The sequence below is a fragment of the Somniosus microcephalus genome, chromosome 16 (genome assembly GCF_052327205.1).
Source record: "Somniosus microcephalus isolate GS21.2 chromosome 16, FLI_Smic_1.0, whole genome shotgun sequence".
NCBI classification, from domain to species: Eukaryota; Metazoa; Chordata; class Chondrichthyes; order Squaliformes; family Somniosidae; genus Somniosus; species Somniosus microcephalus.
This window is the reverse complement of record NC_141002.1, coordinates 97,173,468-97,191,627: the sequence shown is the minus strand read 5'-3', so window position 1 is coordinate 97,191,627 and position 18,160 is coordinate 97,173,468. Positions and strand designations below refer to the sequence as shown.

The 18,160-nt window shown below is 51.0% G+C and overlaps 1 protein-coding gene across 2 annotated transcripts in view; it reads right to left on the bottom strand.

The window, feature by feature from the left end:
- Positions 1-18,160, bottom strand: part of kitlga (kit ligand a) — a 168,733-nt gene that overhangs the window by 34,908 nt on the left and 115,665 nt on the right. Inside the window, exon 6 of one of the 2 annotated variants that reach the window (XM_086009496.1) lies at positions 6,792-6,917. The exons of the other annotated variant lie outside the window; for it this stretch is intronic. Within the exon in view, the coding sequence (XP_085865622.1) occupies positions 6,792-6,917 (126 nt within the window). The remainder of the gene's footprint in view (positions 1-6,791; positions 6,918-18,160) is intronic. 2 annotated transcript variants of the gene reach the window in all.

Below are 18,160 nucleotides of genomic sequence, written 5' to 3'. Positions count from 1 at the left end.
TGCCAGTGGAAACCGTTTCTCCCTACCTACTCTATCGAAACCCTCAATGATTTTAAACACCTCTATTAAATCTCCCCTTAACCTTCTCTGCTCTAAGGAGAACAATCCCAGCTTCTCTCGTTTCTCTACAGGAAGTAACTGAAAATGAATTGGAAGATAAGTCCCAGTGCAAATAGGGCAGTGTCTTGGCAACAACCTGATTTTTTTGTAGGAGTCATTTTCTGAGAAATTGCTGGCAATGCAAGCTTCTCGCATGAATGATCTAACCACTGAAACTATGATTAACATTGTAAACATCAGTTCTTAAAAGCTAAGCAAGCCCATGCTTGTAAAACAGCATGGTAGCTTTTTACACATTTACCAAGAATCTTCATGAGTACCTGCTCAAAGGCCTTTCAGATCTGGGCATTGCACCTCAGGAAGGATATATTGGCCTTGGAGAGGGTGCAGTGCTAATTCATCAGGGCTAAATGGGTTAAATTATGAGGACAGCTTGCATAGACTAGGCTTGTATTCCCTCAAATTGAGAAGATTAAGGGGTGATCTAATTGAGGTGTTTGAGATGATTAAAGGATTCAATAGGGTAGAGAGAAACTATTTCTTCTGGGGGGGGGGGGAGTCCAGAACAAGGGAGCATTGTGGCGGAGCCACTGAATGACTCTGGGCAACTGTATATAATTCCCTTTAACGATGTTCTAACACCAGCCTAAACCTGTACCATTGTGTTAGACATTACTTTGTTTTGTATGTAGTGTTTGTATGTACGGGGCATGGCCCCTTTAAGAGCGCGGGTAAACGCGATGACGTCACGTCGCAAACCACGTGACTGCCCAGGCAGATGTCAGGAAGCACTTCTTCACACAAAGGGTAGTGGAAATCTGGAACTCTCTCCCCCCAAAAAGCTGTTGAGGCTGGGGGCTCAATTGCAAATTTAAAAACTGAGATTGATAGATTTTTGTTAGGAAAGGGTATTAAGGGTTACAGAACCAAGGTGGGTAGATGGAGTTAAGATACAGATCAGCCACGATCTCATTGAATGGCGGAAGAGGCTCGAGGGGCTGAATGGCCGCCTCCTGTTCCTATGTTCCTGTGTTCCTCACCAGGGGAAGTGGCTCAGTGGAACGTATAATGGGGTTCTAGGCATGGGTGGGCTTCCCAGTCCCAGTTTGGACATGAGAAGGGGGCAGCCAAGTGTAGCAGTGGCCCCCTCCTCCCTGGGAGGGAGTGAAGGTGGGAGCAGTCGGCTCAGACAGCTCCCACGAACTTTCCCTCCCGGCCTCACCCAATCCAGTACAGGTTCGGGCCCATGGTTTACCCGCCCCTTCATCAGGAGGTGGTGCATTTCACTGGTGGGAGGGGGAGGAAGTGGGATATCCTGAAAAGGGAGGGCGGGAAGTAAAAAGACAGAGTGCAGCAATGTTCCCTTTAAGCTGTGTGGCCGCGTGGTGCTTCAGGGATCCCGTGCTGCCGGCTTTTCAATGTAAAAACTGTGCATGCGCGGTAGTTAGAATGGCCCGCTTAAAGGGGCCACGCGGAGCCCCCCCCCAAAAAAATTAGAAGGAACATTGGAGTGAAGCCTTTCCCAAATTTACTTTTGAAACTGGTGTTGTTTCATGTCTGGCTGACTTTAATCTGAATAGCTTCTGATTATCCTTGTTTCTGCTGCTTTTTATGGCTGCGTTCTATTTATATTTTATCACATTCTGCAGGTTCACCGCTGCCTGCCCACTTCCTTCTCCACCCATGAAGGTGTGGTAGCGTACAGCTCCTAGATCTCCCTGGGGCTCAGCGTGCGACAGAAATGCAGCAAAAACCTCAGCAGGTCTGTGGAGAGATCTGTCAAGCTGACGTTGCGGTGGGGCCCTCTCTGAGCACGAGAAAGTGCTCACACCCGGATCGCCAATCTGTCAGCTCTCTCCACAGATACTGCCTGATTTGGCTCAATTCAGCAGCTTCCAGCAATTTTTCTACTTTTTGTCTCAGATTTCAAATCCCTCTGTCTACACTATCCAGTCCCACACTCTCCTGGAAAAATTTGCAGGGGCTATGGGGAAAGAGCAGGGCGGGGGGGGGAGGCGGTTGGGGACTGGAACTAATTGGACAGCACGTTCAACAAGCCGGCACAGGCACGATGGGCCGAATGGCCTCCCTCTGTGCTGTAAGATTCTATATTCTGCAAATCATAAAATATACGATTGGTCTAGCAAATACTACTACTACTATCCGTTACTTGAATTTCTGCAAGCTGAATGCCTTTCAAACTCTCCTCGCAAAATGATTAGCCTCTGCTGCCTCATATAGAATGAGTTCCATAAGGCCTGGGGTCCACCAGTGGTTGCATGCCTTCCTGTTGTGTAGTAGTTTTACCTTTAAACATAAGAGCATTGGGGATCAAGACAGGGTGGTTTGGCTCATCGATTCGCTTTTCTCCATATTCTCTCTCTCATCACGGTGTGGATAATATCATTTGCAATACCATATCTTCCTATTACCTTACTTGTTTCATCCTTGATAACATTTCTCTGCATCAACACAGTGGTTTATTTTTGCATTTACCTTTATTGAAACAGGTATGCAAATATTTATACCGCTCTAATGAAAACTTTTCTATCGCTAACACCTCCAGGCTTAACTAATGGCCTTTCCTGCGGAACTTTGTCAAAAGCCTTTTGGAAGTTTAGAGTCAGCTGTGGCTCGGTGGGTAGCACGCTCACCTCTGAGGTGACTGAAGGGCGTGGGTTCAAGTCCCACTCCCGAGACTTGAGCACATCATCTAGGCTGGCCCTCCCAGCGCTAGTACCGAGGGAGCGCTGCACAGTCGGAAGAGCCGTCTTTCGGATGAGACGTTAAACCGAGGCCCCGTCTGCCCCTCTCAGGTGGATGTAAAAGATCCCGCGGCCACTATTTCGAAGGGGGGGGGGGCGAGTTCTACCCAGTGGCTTGGGCCAATGTTTATCCCTCAAACAACATCACTAAAAAAGTGATCATTTTCACATTGCTGTTTGTGGGAGCTTGCTGTGCGCAAATTGGCTGCCGCGTTTCCCACATTACAACAGTGACCACACTTCAAAAATACTTTATTGGCTGTAAAGCGCTTTGGGACATCCTGAGGTCATGAAAGGCGCGATATAGAAATGTTCGCTCTTTCTTTCCTTACTACAGCTACGTTCCTCAATGTGCACGTGTGCCTTGTGTTCTTCTGAAAGTCAAGCACTAACTCCTGGACCCAATGCAATGTCCTCGGAGTCAGTGCTGAAGCTGAGAGCTGCTGGTCTCCGCAACCCCCCCAGAAACAAGTTTACGTCACTACATTACTGTGCTTACCAACACTAGCAGACATCTCCGTGATCTCCTCCGGCCCTACCACCCTCTGAGAACTCTGCGTTCCTCCAATTCTGGCCTCTTGCGCATCCCTGATTTCCTTCGCTTCACCATTGGCGGCCGTGCCTTCCAGCCGTCTAGGCCCTAAGCTCTGGAATTCCCTCCCCAAACCTCTGCGTCTCTCTACCTCTCTCTTCATCCTTTGAGAAGCTCCTTAAAAACCTACCTCTCTCGCCTGCCCTAATATCTCCTTACGTGGCTCGGTGTCAAATTTTGCCCGATAATCGCTCCTGTGAAGCACCTTGGGACGTTTTACTACGTTAAAGGTGCTGTATAAATACATAGTGTTGTTGTTGCAAAAGGGCTTTTTCCCTGCTTGTATTCAGAAAGTTTATCCACCGGCTGCACTCTCTATGGGTGGCTTGCCTCATGCGTTCAGCATTTAGAGGGATTAACAGGCTTGCTGGCTGCTTGAGAAGGTGAGAAGGTCATTACTGCAGTTGCACTGTGATTAGCTCTTCATTTTCCGATGCCACTGGTGAAATCAGTCCCAGAAATGCATTCCTTGATTCCCGCAGTCCCGTTACAATTTCTTTAATTGGCATTTCTCCAATTTATAGTGAAAACAGAAATATTGGGCCCTCAATAGGGGGAGAAATTCGGTATCGCCCCGTCTGGGGCGCAATTATCGGCCGGGCGCAAAGTTTAGCGCCTGGCGCTAATTATCGCCTCCAACTGCAGACTTGGCTTCTATCGCCCCCGGAGGTGATTGGAGCGCTAAATCAGGCGCTACACACCTCTCTCAAGGCACTAACGCCGAGGAGCGAGGTGCTAACTCAGAGCGCTGGCGAAGCTCAGGTGATGTCAGTCAGCAATGGAACACAGACACACTGGCACCGGCCAGTTCTTAAAGGGGAGGGTTGATCTTGCTCTCCATCCACACCCTGCTCATTGCAGCCTTGAATCTCGGCCTGGAGAGACCTGTACATCAAATCTGCTGGAAAGAACAATGGAGAGGCCCAGGGAAAGAGCTTAGAGTGCCGCCCCCCATAGTCTCTTCTAAATCGATGCAAGGAAGGTCAAATCACATTGAAACTGCAAAGTGCTGCTTAATATCCAAAACTCCTTCACACAGCGTTGAATCTCTCCAGAAGCCATCTCTCTCTCTCAGAATGCGTGGTGCAAAAATGTCGCCGACAAAAAAAGGTAGGAAGTGGCCGCCTTTAAATAGCGCTCCCCCAGTCCCTTCCCGACTGCAAAACGCTCCCCTCAGCCTGTCGTTGCTAGCGGCAGGCGGACAGGCAGGGGGCGCCACACAATATCCGGCCCGGGGCGCTACCGGGGCATTGCACGCTCGACTGACGTCACGATCTGCGGGCGCAGGGGATCGTGGCGGTAGTGTTTAGCGCCGCCGCAAAATGTATAGTCAATTTTGCGAGCGGCGCAAACATTGCCGCGCCCGGGCGCTAGTTGCTTTGCGCCTCATTAGTGCCCTCTTAAGGTACTAACGGGAGGCGCTAATCAACCGAATTTTTCCCCCCTACTCGAACTTTACAACATAGAAGCTAGGCCATTTGGCCCATCATGTCTGCACTGGCATTCTTGAAAGAGCCATCCTTTTAGTCCTATTCCCCTGCGCTTTCCCACATACCTTTTTACATTTTTCTTTCAAAATGTTAACGAGTAAATCATGGTGCTCTTAGCTAAAGAAAGGCAGCTTCTTCATCATTAGCTTACGGTCAGATACCTGAGCACTACTCCTAGAAACTCACTGCACAATGCTCAGCAGCATGTCAGGTGCATCTAACTTGATATTAGCAACCCTCGAGGACATCATTCACCAAAAACACGTTCAGAGTGGTAATTAAGGGAACTGTCAAAAGCTGTCTTCATTATCTCCTCGTGGCTCCACTATTAAGCATTATTAGCTGCACTGTGACAAACCATTGTATAATCCTTCCGTAAATCACAACACCTCAAAGGGGAAAAATTGGGTATCGCTCATTTCGGGGCGCTAATATCGGCCGGGCGCAATGTTTAGCGCCCGGTGCTAATTATCGCCTCCAACCGCAAAATTCGTCTCTATTGCCCCCTGGAGATGATTTGAGTGTTAACTCAGGCGCTACACACCTCTCTTAAGGCGTAAACGTCGGGAAGCGAGGCGCTACCTGGGAACGCTACCGAAGCTCAGGCGATGTCCGTTACCATGGAAGCCAGAGAGGCTGGCGCCGTCCAGTTCTTAAAGGGGAGGGGCCATCTTGGTGACCAGCCGCACCCTGCTCATTGCAGCCTTGAATCTCAGCCTGGAGAGACCTCGAAAGCAATTGTGTTGGAAGCACTAATGGACAGGCCCAGGGAAAGAGCTCGGCGCTTAGGAACCACAAAAGTGGTGCTGAGGGCCAAAACTCCTTAGGACAGCGTTCAATCTCTCCAGACGTCTCTCTCCCTCTCAACCTGCATGTTCCAAAAATGTTGCCGACAAGAAAAGGCAGGAAGCGCCCGCCTTTAAATAGCGCTCCCCCAGCCCCTTCCCGACTTGAAAACGTTCCCCTCTACCTGTTGTTCCTAGCGGCAGGCGCTAAGGCAGGGGGTGCGACTCAATATCTGGTCCGGGGCGTTGCACGCTCGACTGACGTCACGAGCTGCGGGCGCAGGAGATCGTGGCGGTAGTGTCTAGCGCCGCTGCAAAATGACTGGTCAATTTCGTGAGCGGCACTAAAATCGCTGCGCTCGGGCGCTACGTTGCTAGCGCCCCCCGGAAGCGCTAAGCAAACAAACTTTCCCCCCCCAAGTCCCGCCCCCTGCCTTAGCGCCTGCCGCTAGGAACGACAGGTAGAGGGGAACGTTTTGAAGTCGGGAAGGGGCTGGAGGAGCGCTATTTAAAGGCGGGCGATTCCTGCCTTTTCTTGTCGGCAAAATATTTGGTACACGCAGGTTGACAGGGAGAGAGACGTCCGGAGAGATTTAACACTGTCCTAAGGAGTTTTGGCCCTCAGCACCACTTTTGAGGTTCCTAAGTGCCGAGCTCTTTCCCTGGGCCTATCCATTAGTGCTTCCAGCACAATTGCTTTCGAGGTCTCTCCAGGCCGAGATTCAATGCTGAAATGAGCAGGGTGTGGCTGGCCAGCAAGATGGCCCCTCCCCTTTAAGAACTGCATGGCGCCAGTCTGTCTGGCTTCCATGGTAACAGAGCCTGAGCTTTGGTAGCGTTCTCGGGTAGCGCCTCGCTCCTCGGCATTAGCACCTTAAGAGAGGTGTGTAGCGCCTGATTTAGCGCTCCAATCACCTCCAGGGGCGAATTTTGCGGTCGGAGGCGATAATTAGCGCCAGGCGCTAAACTTTGTGCCCGGCCAATGTTAGCGCCCCAAAATGGCCGATCCCCAATTTTTCCCTCTTAATACAATCACACACACACAGAGGCCTTGGGTCACTCTACACCTTTTCTCATGCAGCGATTAGTAAATACTTACTGGCTGTGAGAGAGTGTCTTTTAGCACGGACCAGCCTACCCAGCTCCGGAGGTGTGCGTTCACACTTGGGCACACAGGTTTTATTTGTCTGCTCCAGAGTATGTGCAGTGGAGTTGGAGCCACGCCCTGGGTAGAAAAGGGTGGGGTGCTGTCAGTGTATTACATGAAAGAAAGACGCATAGCAAATTATGTGATTCTTTCACTGAACGTCCCACAACTTACATGGAGTCTACAGCACAGAGGCAGGTCATTCGGCCCGACTCGTTTATGCTCCACGCCAGCCTCCTCCCACCCCCTTTTCATCTCACCCCATCAGCATATCCTTCCATTCCTTTTCTCCCTCATGTGCTTATCTAGCTTCCCCTGAAATGCACCTATGCCACTCGTCTCAACCACTCCCTTGTGGTGGTGAGTTCCACCTTCTTGCTTCCCATTATTTCTGACGCAGGACCAGGAAGCAACACAGAGCTGGGAAGCCAAGGATATTATTACTTCACTGCTTTCCCTTTTTTTGGTTGTTCTCAATGATTGACCAAAGACACACGCACATGTGCAAGTGGACATCTCGGTCGAATCAAACAGACCCCCTTATCGTGGAAGAAGCATTATCGAGAGTGTAGCATGCACACTGACATGAATCAGTCATTCATGAAAGAAAGACTTATGAAATAATACTGGGCGGCCTGCGGGTGGCGCTGTCCAGGGAGAGTATAAATACTCGGGCATGGGCCCAGCTTGCGCAGGACATTCTTAACAGGAACTAGTGAAGGACACAACTAGACCTCCATGTTGTATAACAGTTGATTAAAGCTTTGTTTAACGCTTAGACCAAGTGCCTAGTAGTTTTCTTATGTCACACACATCTCAATTTTTGTCCATCAACACTGAAAATGCCCAGTGGAGAGGGCCATCCCCCCATTTTCAAACATCTGGGAACATAGGAACAGGAGTTGGCCATTCAGCCCCTCGAGCCTGTTCCACCATTCACTTAAATCATGGCTTATCTGTACCTCATCTCCATTTACCCGCTTTGGTTCCATCACCCTTGATACCCTTACCCAACAAAACTCTCCCTACCTGGAGACATTTAAGAGTTGTTGTGGAAAAGAGAGCTTTCACAGCCCGAAGCCGTTCTTTAATGTTTGGTATTGTGAGCTTGTAGACCACACAGTGCATACTATTTAGCAGGAAGTGCCGTTCTGAATGTAAGCTACCGATTTATCACAGGTTGCTTAAAACCAACAAACACCAACAGCCTATATATCCTGGTGGGTATCGCTCCCCCTGATATAAGAAGAACGGTAGCCAGCAAGAAAGAGCGACTCCGTCAAACATCAGATGAGAGACACCTTCTGCATTGTCATACACCTACACCCAGCCGCCTAAAGTCAAGGAAGAGCTTCATGAACAGTGTTGTTCCATTACAATCAACCTCATCTGAAGCCCGCATCGCCTTGTGGAAAGACCGGCTCGCCAGTCTTGAACAACACCCAGCGATGGAAATTTTACCTGATGAAAGCCTTCCCCCAGGAGCTAATTGCAACTGGGCAACCTGGAAGTGCCTTAACAGACTTAGGACCGGTGTAGGTTGCTCAATGGTGTCACTAAGCAAATGGGGATATTCAACCAGCCCACCCTGCACTGTTGCAGATCTTGCCGAATTCAACAACAAGGCGCAAAAATGTGTCCAGTTCTGGCTGGGCTATGTATAGACTGTCCGTGGACACGATAAGAAGAAGAAGCAGGAAGTGGACAGAGATAAAATTTAGCTGTGCATCTAGAATGGCCTGGCACCCAAACTATTACAGTAATGTGGCGACATAACTACTGTCTAACTAATTATTGGCTGGAATTTCCTCAGCGATGCATACGCTCTGCTGCCATAGCTTCACTGGAGGTGTGGTGGAGGTGGTGGTGGACCCTGTTTAGGTGCGTTAATGCCGCACTTCCGGCAAAGTTACGGTGGTGTAACACAAGTAAAGCCAAGGAAATTCCTGGTCTTTGTCTTTCTAAAGCCTTAACTCTCCGACCATCGCCACCAGTATGTTGTATCTCATTTAAAACACCAGTTCGGCCCCAGCTGGAGTATTGTGTCCAATTCTGGGCACCGCACTTTAGGTGAAGGGTGCAGAAGAGATTTACTAGCATGGTTCCAGAAATGAGGGATTACAGTTACTTGGATAGACTGGAGAAGCTGGGGGTTGTTGTCTGCGAGCAAAGAAGGCTAAGAGGAGATTTGATAGAGGTGTTTAAAATTATCAAGGGTTTAGATAGAGTAAATAAAGAGAAACTGTTTCCGATGGCTGAAGGGTCGATAACCAGAGGCCACAGATTTAAGGTGACTGGCAAAAGAAGTGACATGAGGAAAAACGTTTTTACGCAACGTGTGGTTAGGATTTGGAATGCGCTGCCTGATAGGGCGGTGGATACAGATTCAATAGTAGCCTTCAAAAGGGAATTGGGTAAATACTTGAAGGAGAAAAAATTGCAGGGATATGGAAAAAGAGCGGGAGAGTGGGACTAACTAGATTGGTCTTCGAAAGAGCCGGCGCAGACTCGATGGGCTGAATGGGCTCCTTCTGTGCTGTGCTATTCAATGATTCTATAATATCTAGTGTTAGCAGAATGCGATATGTAGTAGCAACTTCCTTTTGAACCCAATGGCTTTTGCGCTTTACAAAAACCCCATCCTATTTAATTTAACACTGACCAGCCAGCCTGAATCACTAGTGGAAGCTGTCACTTGGGCCTGGGATTCTTCCAAATGAGTACCAGATATTCCTTGGAGGCCCAATGCCTTCATGAGTAAGCTGCCTCTGACAGGACAAACAGCAGCAATATTACCAGTGCTCGTTGGCTGTGCAGCTTTAGTTGGTTTCTTTTTTATTCATTCATGGGATGTGGGCATTGCTGGCAAGGCCCAGCATTTATTGCCCATCCCTAGTTGCCCTTGAGAAGGTGGAGGTGAGCCGTCTTCTTGAACCGCTGCAGTCCGTGTGGTGAAGGTGCTCCCACAGTGATGTTAGGGAGGGACTTCCAGGATTTTGACCCAGCGACGATGAAGGACCGGCTGATATATTTCTAAGTCAGGATGGTGTGTGTGACTTGGAGGGGAACTTGGAGGTGGTGGTGTTCCCATGCGCCTGCTGCCCTTGTCCTTCTAGGTGGAAGAGGTCGTGGGTTTGGGAGGTGCTGCCGAAGAAGCCTTGGCGAGTTGCTGCAGTGCATCTTGTAGATGGTACACACTGCAGCCACGGTGCGCCGGTGTTGGAGGGAGTGAATGTTTAAGGTGGTAGATGGGGTGCCAATCAAGCGGCTGCTTTGTCCTGGATGGTGTCGAGCTTCTTGAGTGTTGTTGGAGCTGCACTCACTAGGGAGGGGGAGTCACTAAGCCTGCACCCCTGCGTTTCTTTGGCTGTCAAGCTCCAGCTGTGTGGCTATCTCAGTTGTTTCCATTGGAGACTCTGGTGGTGGGTTTTCGTACATTTCCGCCAACTGGCTGGCCAAAAAAAAATCTAACCAAAAAAAGTGCTTGTACAATTTTGTTTTGTTAATAAGTTACCTCATGTTTTTTGATGCGTTGGCCTGTGCACCTAAGGAATGCTAAGCGAGCACTTAAACTATGTGAATTGCTTTAGGCCTCTGCCGTGTCCTAGATCAGACCTGACCAAAGTTGTGTTTGGTGTCATTTGATATATAGTCACATTGTTAAAAATCTAGGGTATGCACAAAGCTTACTTCCTGTTGTCACAAATTTAGGTCAAGCTCCTGTGTCAGTGTTTACCGTCATCCATTGCAGGCATTAAGTTTCACCTTCCACACTTGGGCGCTAATCTGGCCCGTTACCGATGAAAATCGGGCCAGTTCTACCATGGCTGGACGACGTGTTCAGGCGGCAAAGGTGAAAATGACCCCCCTCTACATGCTAACATTCCTGCATTCAATGCCAACTGGTCACAGTGCAACTGCAAGCTCTGGCCACTAGATGTCTCAGCCAAGTGTTTCTCCCACCCGTCGCCATCTTGCATATAAACAAGTCGACGCTGGCCTAACTGACCACGGGTAACGGCTAGTGCAGTCTCCACCACATACAGCGGGCGCGCTCGTGCCGACGCGATTTACCCGCTGGACGGGCTGGACGGTTAAAACCTACGCAATGAAATATAGAAACATAGAAGATAGGAGCAGGATTAGGCCATTCTGCCCTTCGAGCCCGCTCCGTCATTTAATGAGATCATGGCTGATCATCCAAATTCAGTACCCTGTCCCTGCCTTCTCCCCATACCCCTTGATCCCTTTAGTCTCAAGAAATACATCTAACTCCTTCTCGAATATATTTAATGAATTGGCCTCAATTGCCTTGTGTGGCAGAGAATTCCACAGGTTCACCACTCTCTGGGTGAAGAAATTCCTCCTCATCTCAGTCCTAAATAGCCCTTATCCTTAACTCCCGAAGATGCCTGAAGTCGTCACTTTCCCACTGCTGGGAAACTGACGAACTGGGACACGTGGAACTTGGGTGTAATTTCATGCATGTGAATGTTAACAGTTCACAGAGACTTCAGGCCTCTTTAATCAGCTGTTCGCGCTGTTTATAATTACGGGAGACATTGAAGTCAAAACTGCCCGGAGTCCCGACCTTACCTGAAATCGGCAGAGGCTTTTGAATGGGCAAGTGCTTATTCAACTGCCCGAAAATGTAACTGTCTGTGCTTGTGGGTTCAAGTCCCCACTCCAGAGGCTTGAGCATCAAGATCTAGGCTGACACTCCCAGTGTGGTGCTGAGGGAGTGCCGCACTGTCGGAGGTGCCGCCTTTCGGGTGAGACGTTAAAACCGAGGCCCCGTCTGCTCTCTCAGGTGGACGTAAAAGATCCCATAGAAACATAGAAGATAGGAGCAGGAGTAGGCCATTCGGCCCTTCGAGCCTGCTCCGCCATTCAATGAGATCATGGCTGATCATCCAAATTCAGTACCCTGTCCCTGCCTTCTCCCCATATCCCTTGATCCCTTTAGCCTTAAGAAATATATCCAACTCTTTTTTGAATATATTTAATGAACTGGCCACCACCGCCCTCTGTGGCAGAGAATTCCACAGGTTCACCACTCTCTGGGTGAAGAAATTCCTCCTCATTTCAGTCCTAAATGGCTTACCCCTTACCCTTAGACTATGACCCCTGGTTCTGGACTCCCCGGCCATTGGGAACATCCTTCCTGCATCTAGTCTGTCCAGGCCTGACAGAATTTTATAGGTTTCGATGCGATCCCCTCTCAATCTTCTAAACTCCAGTGAGTATAAGCCCAATCGACACAATCTCTCCTCATATGTCATTCCTGCCATCCCAGGTATCAGCCTGGTGAATCTTCGCTGCACTCCTTCCATGGCAAGAACGACCAAAACTGCACACAATACTCAAGGTGCGGTCTCACCAAGGCCCTGTACAACTGTAACAAGACATCCTTGTTCCTGTACTCGAACCCTCTTGCTACGAAGGCCAACATACCATTTGCCTTCTTAACCGCCTGCTGCACCTGCATGCTTACCTTCAGCGACTGGTGCACAAGAACACCCAGGTCTCTTTGCACTTCCCCTTCTCCCAATCTATTGCCATTCAAATAATAATCTGCCTTCCTGTTTTTGCCACCAAAGTGGATAACCTCACATTTATCCACATTATAGTGCATTTGCCATGTTTCTGCCCAATCACCCAATCTGTCCAAATCGTACTGGAGTTTCATGACATCCTCCTAACAGCATACCCTCCCACCCAGCTTTGTGTCGTCTGCAAATTTGGAGATATTACATCCAATTCCCTCGTCCAGATCATTAATATATATTGTGAACAGCTGGGGTCCTAGGACCGATCCCTGCGGTACCCCACTAGTCACTGCCTGCCACTCGGAAAACGACCCGTTTATTCCAACTCTTTGCTTTCTGTCCACCAACCAGCTCTCTATCCAAGTCAATACCTTGCCCCCAATCCCATGTGCCTTAATTTTGCACGCTAATCTCTTATGCGGGACCTTATCGAAAGCCTTCTGAAAGTCCAAATACACCACATCCACTGGTTCTCCCTTATCTATTTTACCAGTCCACCTCTACTATTTCGATAGAAGAGCAGGGGGAGTTCTGCCCGGTGTCCAGGACCAATAATGATCTCTCGACCAATAGCAGTCAAAAAACAGATTATCTGCTCATTATCACATTGCTGTTTGTGGGAGCTTGCTGTGCACAAATTGGCTGCTACAATTCCTACATTACAACAGTGACTACACTTCAAAATGTACTTCATTGGCTGTAAAGCGCTTTGGGACGTCCTGAGGTCGTGAAAGGCGCTATAGAAATGCAAGTCTTTCTTTTTTTTCTACAGTGCATTCTTCTGCCCATTTTCTGAGAATTGGAGCAGTTAATGAATAAAGCGGAAGGTTGGAGAGTGGGCCCACAGTTGGTGATGAATTTGGAGAATCTCGCGCTGGTCTGTCCCCGGTGAAAAACACTCTGTACACAACACCTTTACGATCCACAGTCAACCAATTAAATCATTCACAGTTCTGATGAAGGGTCATCGACCTGAAACATTGACTCTGTTTCTCTCTCCACGGATGCTGCCCTGGCCTGCTGAGTTTTTCCAGCGTTTTCTGTTGTTATTTCGGACTTCCAGCATCTGCAGTATTTTGCTATCGTAAATCATTCAGATTGCTGGGATGTTGGAGAAAGTAGACACAGGCCCAATTTTCTTTTAATCCGGTCAGTTTTTGTAGACACACAGAGAAGGAGATTTCCATCATTAACTATGAGACGAGGGCACAATTCCAGTCACGGTTTATATATCCATTTTATGGTTGGTGGGGGCGGGGGGGTGCGTCTAAGGCAATGAATCCATCTGTAAAGTTCATGGATGAATTACATAGAATTTACAGCACAGAAACAGGCCATTCAGCCCAACAGGTCCTTGCTGGTGTTTATGCTCCACACCAGCCATCTTTTAATGACTGATTTTTCTTTTAGTAATCTTTGAAGTGATTGTATGTCACATTTATGAGATACTAGCAGGGGGGGCCCGGCGTTGCCAGGGCAGTTTAGAGGGTGGCGCGGTTGACGGCTGGCCGCTGCCGCTCCCCCGCTCTGTGTCTCGGGCCGCGCGGTTGACGGCCGCCCACTGCCGCTCCCCCGCTCTGTGTCTCGGGCTGAGCGGTTGTGAGGCCCGGCCCGAGTGACCCCAACTCACCTCCCGCCCTGGCGGGCCGACGCAGCTGCCCCGCTCGCTGTTGAGGAAAAGCAGGGGAAAAAATGGCGGCGAAGTTTCAGGAGGCTGCAGGATTAGGTCCCACCCGTGACGCACCGATTGGTCAACCATCAGGTCACTGAACTGTAGGATTGGTCAACCATCACGTCACTCAATGCTAATGAGCGGTAGGATTGGTCAACCGCTAATGAGCGGATTTTTCAACGTTTTTTGTATACTGTCCGAACAATTTTTGTCTGACCAAAAAGTAAATACACCTATGACACTCCCCTGATCATCAGCTTTCTTTTGATATAACATATGTGTAGGTATGCTCTATAACTTTTGAGTGTATAGCGGACAGGCAGACATACAGACAGACATACTGCTTTATATATATACTAGCTGGAGTGCCCGGCGGTGCCGAGGCTTTTTCGAGGGCATTTTGTTGTTGGAAGAGAGACAGCGACTGGGGGGGGAAGCGAGAGAGCGACTGGGGGGGAAGAGAGAGAGCGACTGGGGGGGAAGAGAGAGAGCGACTGGGGGGGAAGAGAGAGAGCGACTGGGGGGGAAGAGAGAGAGCGACTGGGGGGGAAAGAGAGAGAGCGACTGGGGGGGGGAAGCGAGAGAGCGATGGGAGGGAAGAGAGAGAGCGACGGGGGGGAAGAGAGAGAGCAACTGGGGGGGAAGAGAGAGAGCGACTGGGGGGGAAGAGAGAGAGCAACTGGGGGGGAAGGGGAGGGGGAAAAGGGGAGGGGGGAAGGGGGGGTGGGGACGGGGGGAAAGGGGAGGGGAGGAGAAAGGGGAGGGGGGTAAAAGGGGGGGAAGGGGAGGGGGGAAGGGGGGAGAAAGGGGAGGGGGGAAGGGGGGAGAAAGGGGAGGGGGGGAAGGGGGGAGAAAGGGGAGGGGGGGAGAAAGGGGAGGGGGAGAAAGGGGAGGGGGGAGGGGGGAAGGGGGGAGAAAGGGGAGGGGGCGAAAGGGGAGGGGGGGAGAAAGGAGAGGGGGGAGAAAGGAGGGGGGGAGAAAGGGGAGGGGAGAAAGGGGAGGGGAGGGGGGGAGAAAGGGGAGGGGAAGGGGGGAGGAAAGGGGAGGGGGAGAGGGGGGGAGAGGACGGGGGGGAGAAAAGGAGGGGGGAGCCAGCAGACCCTCTCCCCTCTGCCGGCGATGGCTTCGCTGAGCTCCGTGCCGCCCCATGCACTGACATGCCGAGCGCAGCACCCCGGTCAGCCCGAGCCCCGCCCTCCTGAGGTGGCTTGAGACGGCCGATTGCGGCTGGCCGGGCCCGGTTGCCTTGGTAACCCTCCTCCCCTCTCCGCCTCCCGATCTCCGGGACCGGGCCTGAGCGGCTTGAGACGGCCGATTGCGGCTGGCGAGCCCGGTTGCCGGAGTAACCCTCTCCGCTCCCGCCCCCCCCCCCCGCTAACCTGCTCGCTTCCCTCTGGCCGCGCTCTGTGTGGAGGTGCGTGTGCGTCGTGCAGCGTGAGCGCGAATGAAGCCCCAGCCAGCCTTTACCAAGATGGCTGGCCGCTGGTTCGGAATCGGGCCCAGTGGGGGGGGTGGGGGGTGAGGGGTGGGAGGAGCTTGCCACAAAACAATTGCCTCGGGTCCAGCATGGCTGGCAACAGACGCCCAGTCTTCGAGGCCTACCTGCAAAAACGGGGAAAGGTAGGAAAATTAATGAGATTAAATAAAAGATTTAGAAAGTAATTAACTTTTTAAAAAACAATGTGTTTTAAAAGCAACTTTTTTTTTAAAGACGCAGAAAGCGGGAAAAATGAAAAGTTTGGAATCAAGATGGCGGCGACTCACCTCGGTTCAGAACGATAAGGCCCGCCCACACACGCACCGATTGGTCGACCGTCAGGTCACCGAAGCGTAGGATTGGTCAATCGTCCCATCACTCGACTCTAGGAGTGCCCGCCCGCACGCGCCAGGAACCCGCCCCCGCCACGCAGCGATTGGTCGACCGTTGGGTCGCTCGACCGTACGATTGGTCGACCTCGACGTCACTCGATGCTAATGAGCGGATAATGAGCGGAATGTTGAACATTTTTTGGATACCGTGGGCGCAATTTTTGTCTCGCCGAAACGTAAATACGCTTATGATGGTTCTGGAATCGTAAGCTTTCTTTCGATGTAACACACGTGTAGGTACGCTCTATAACTTTCGAGTTTATACAATACAGACAGACAGACAGAATGACAGACAGACAGATCGACCGCTTTTATATATATAACTAGCTGGGGGAGCCCGGCGGTGCCGAGGCTTTCTCGAGGGCATGTTGTTGTTGGAAGAGAGAGAGGGAGCGACTGGGGGGAAGAGAGAGAGGGAAGGAGAGAGAGAGGGAAGGAGAGAGAGAGGGAAGGAGAGAGAGAGGGAAGGAGAGAGAGAGAGGGGGGGAGGAGAGAGAGAGGGGGAAGGAGAGAGAGAGAGAGAGAGATAGAAGGAAAGAGAGAGAGATGGAAGGAGAGAGAGAGGGAGAGGGAAGGGGAAAGAGAGGGAAGGAGAGAGAGACAGAGAGAGGGAAGGAGAGAGAGAGAGAGGGAAGGAGAGAGAGAGAGAGGGAAGGAGAGAGAGATTGGGAGTGTGAGAGAGAGAGAGATTGGGAGTGAGAGAGAGAGAGATTGGGAGTGAGAGAGAGAGAGATTGGGAGTGTGAGAGAGAGAGATTGGGAGTGTGAGAGAGAGAGAGAGATTGGGAGTGTGAGAGAGAGAGAGAGATTGGGAGTGTGAGAGAGAGAGATTGGGAGTGTGAGAGAGAGAGATTGGGAGTGTGAGAGAGAGAGATTGGGAGTGTGAGAGAGAGAGAGATTGGGAGTGTGAGAGAGAGAGAGATTGGGAGTCTGAGAGAGAGAGATTGGGAGTGTGAGAGAGAGACTGGGAGTGAGAGAGAGAGAGTTTGGGAATGTGTGAGAGAGAGAGATTGGGAGTGTGAGAGAGAGAGATTGGGAGTGTGAGAGAGAGAGACTGGGAGTGAGAGAGAGAGAGATTGGGAGTGAGAGAGAGAGAGATTGGGAATGTGAGAGAGAGAGAGATTGGGAGTTGGAGAGAGAGAGACTGGGAGTGTGAGAGAGAGATTGGGAGTGTGTGAGAGAGAGAGATTGGGAGTGTGAGAGAGAGAGATTGGGAGTGTGTGAGAGAGAGAGATTGGGAGTGTGAGAGAGAGAGACTGGGAGTGTGAGAGAGAGAGATTGGGAGTGTGAGAGAGAGAGACTGGGGGGGGGAGATAGAGAGAGAGAGATTGGGAGTGAGAGAGACAGAGATTGGGAGTGTGAGAGAGAGACTGGGAGTGTGAGAGAGAGAGACTGGGAGTGTGAGAGAGAGAGACTGGGAGTGTGAGAGAGAGAGACTGGGAGTGTGAGAGAGAGAGATTGGGAGTGTGAGAGAGAGAGACTGGGGAGAGAGAGAGAGAATGGGGAGATAGAGAGAGAGAGCGACTGAGGGGGAGAGAGAGAGCGACTGAGGGGTGAGAGAGAGATGTGGAGAGAGAGAGAGGGAGAGACTGGGGAGATAGAGAGAGAGACTGAGGGGGGAGAGAGAGAGACTGAGGGGGGAGAGACAGAGCGACTGAGGGAGAGAGGGAGACTGGGGGAGAGAGAGAGAGGTGGGGGAGAGAGAGAGAGACGGGGGAGAGAGAGGAGAGAGACTTTTTCGAGGGCATGTTGTTGTTGGAAGAGAGAGAGCGAGTGTGGGGGGGGGAAGAGAGAGAGAGAGCGAGTGGGGGGGGGCGGTGCAGAGGCTTTTTTGAGGGCATGTTGTTGGAAGAGAGAGAGGGAGCGACTGGGGGGAGAAGAGAGAGAACGACTGGGGGGGGGGAAGCGAGAGAACGACGGGGGGGGAAGCGAGAGAGCGACTGGGGGGAAGAGAGAGAGCGACTGGGGGGAGAGAGAGAGCGACTGGGGGGGAAGAGAGAGAGCGACTGGGGGGGAAGAGAGAGAGCGACTGGGGGGGAAGAGAGCGAGCGACTGGGGGGGAAGAGAGCGAGCGACTGGGGGGGAAGAGAGAGAGCGACGGGGGGGAAGTGAGAGAGCGACGGGGGGGAAGAGAGAGAGCGACGGGGGGGAAGAGAGAGAGCGACGGGGGGGAAGAGAGAGCGCGACGGGGGGGGAAGCGAGAGAGCGCGACGGGGGGGAAGAGAGAGAGCG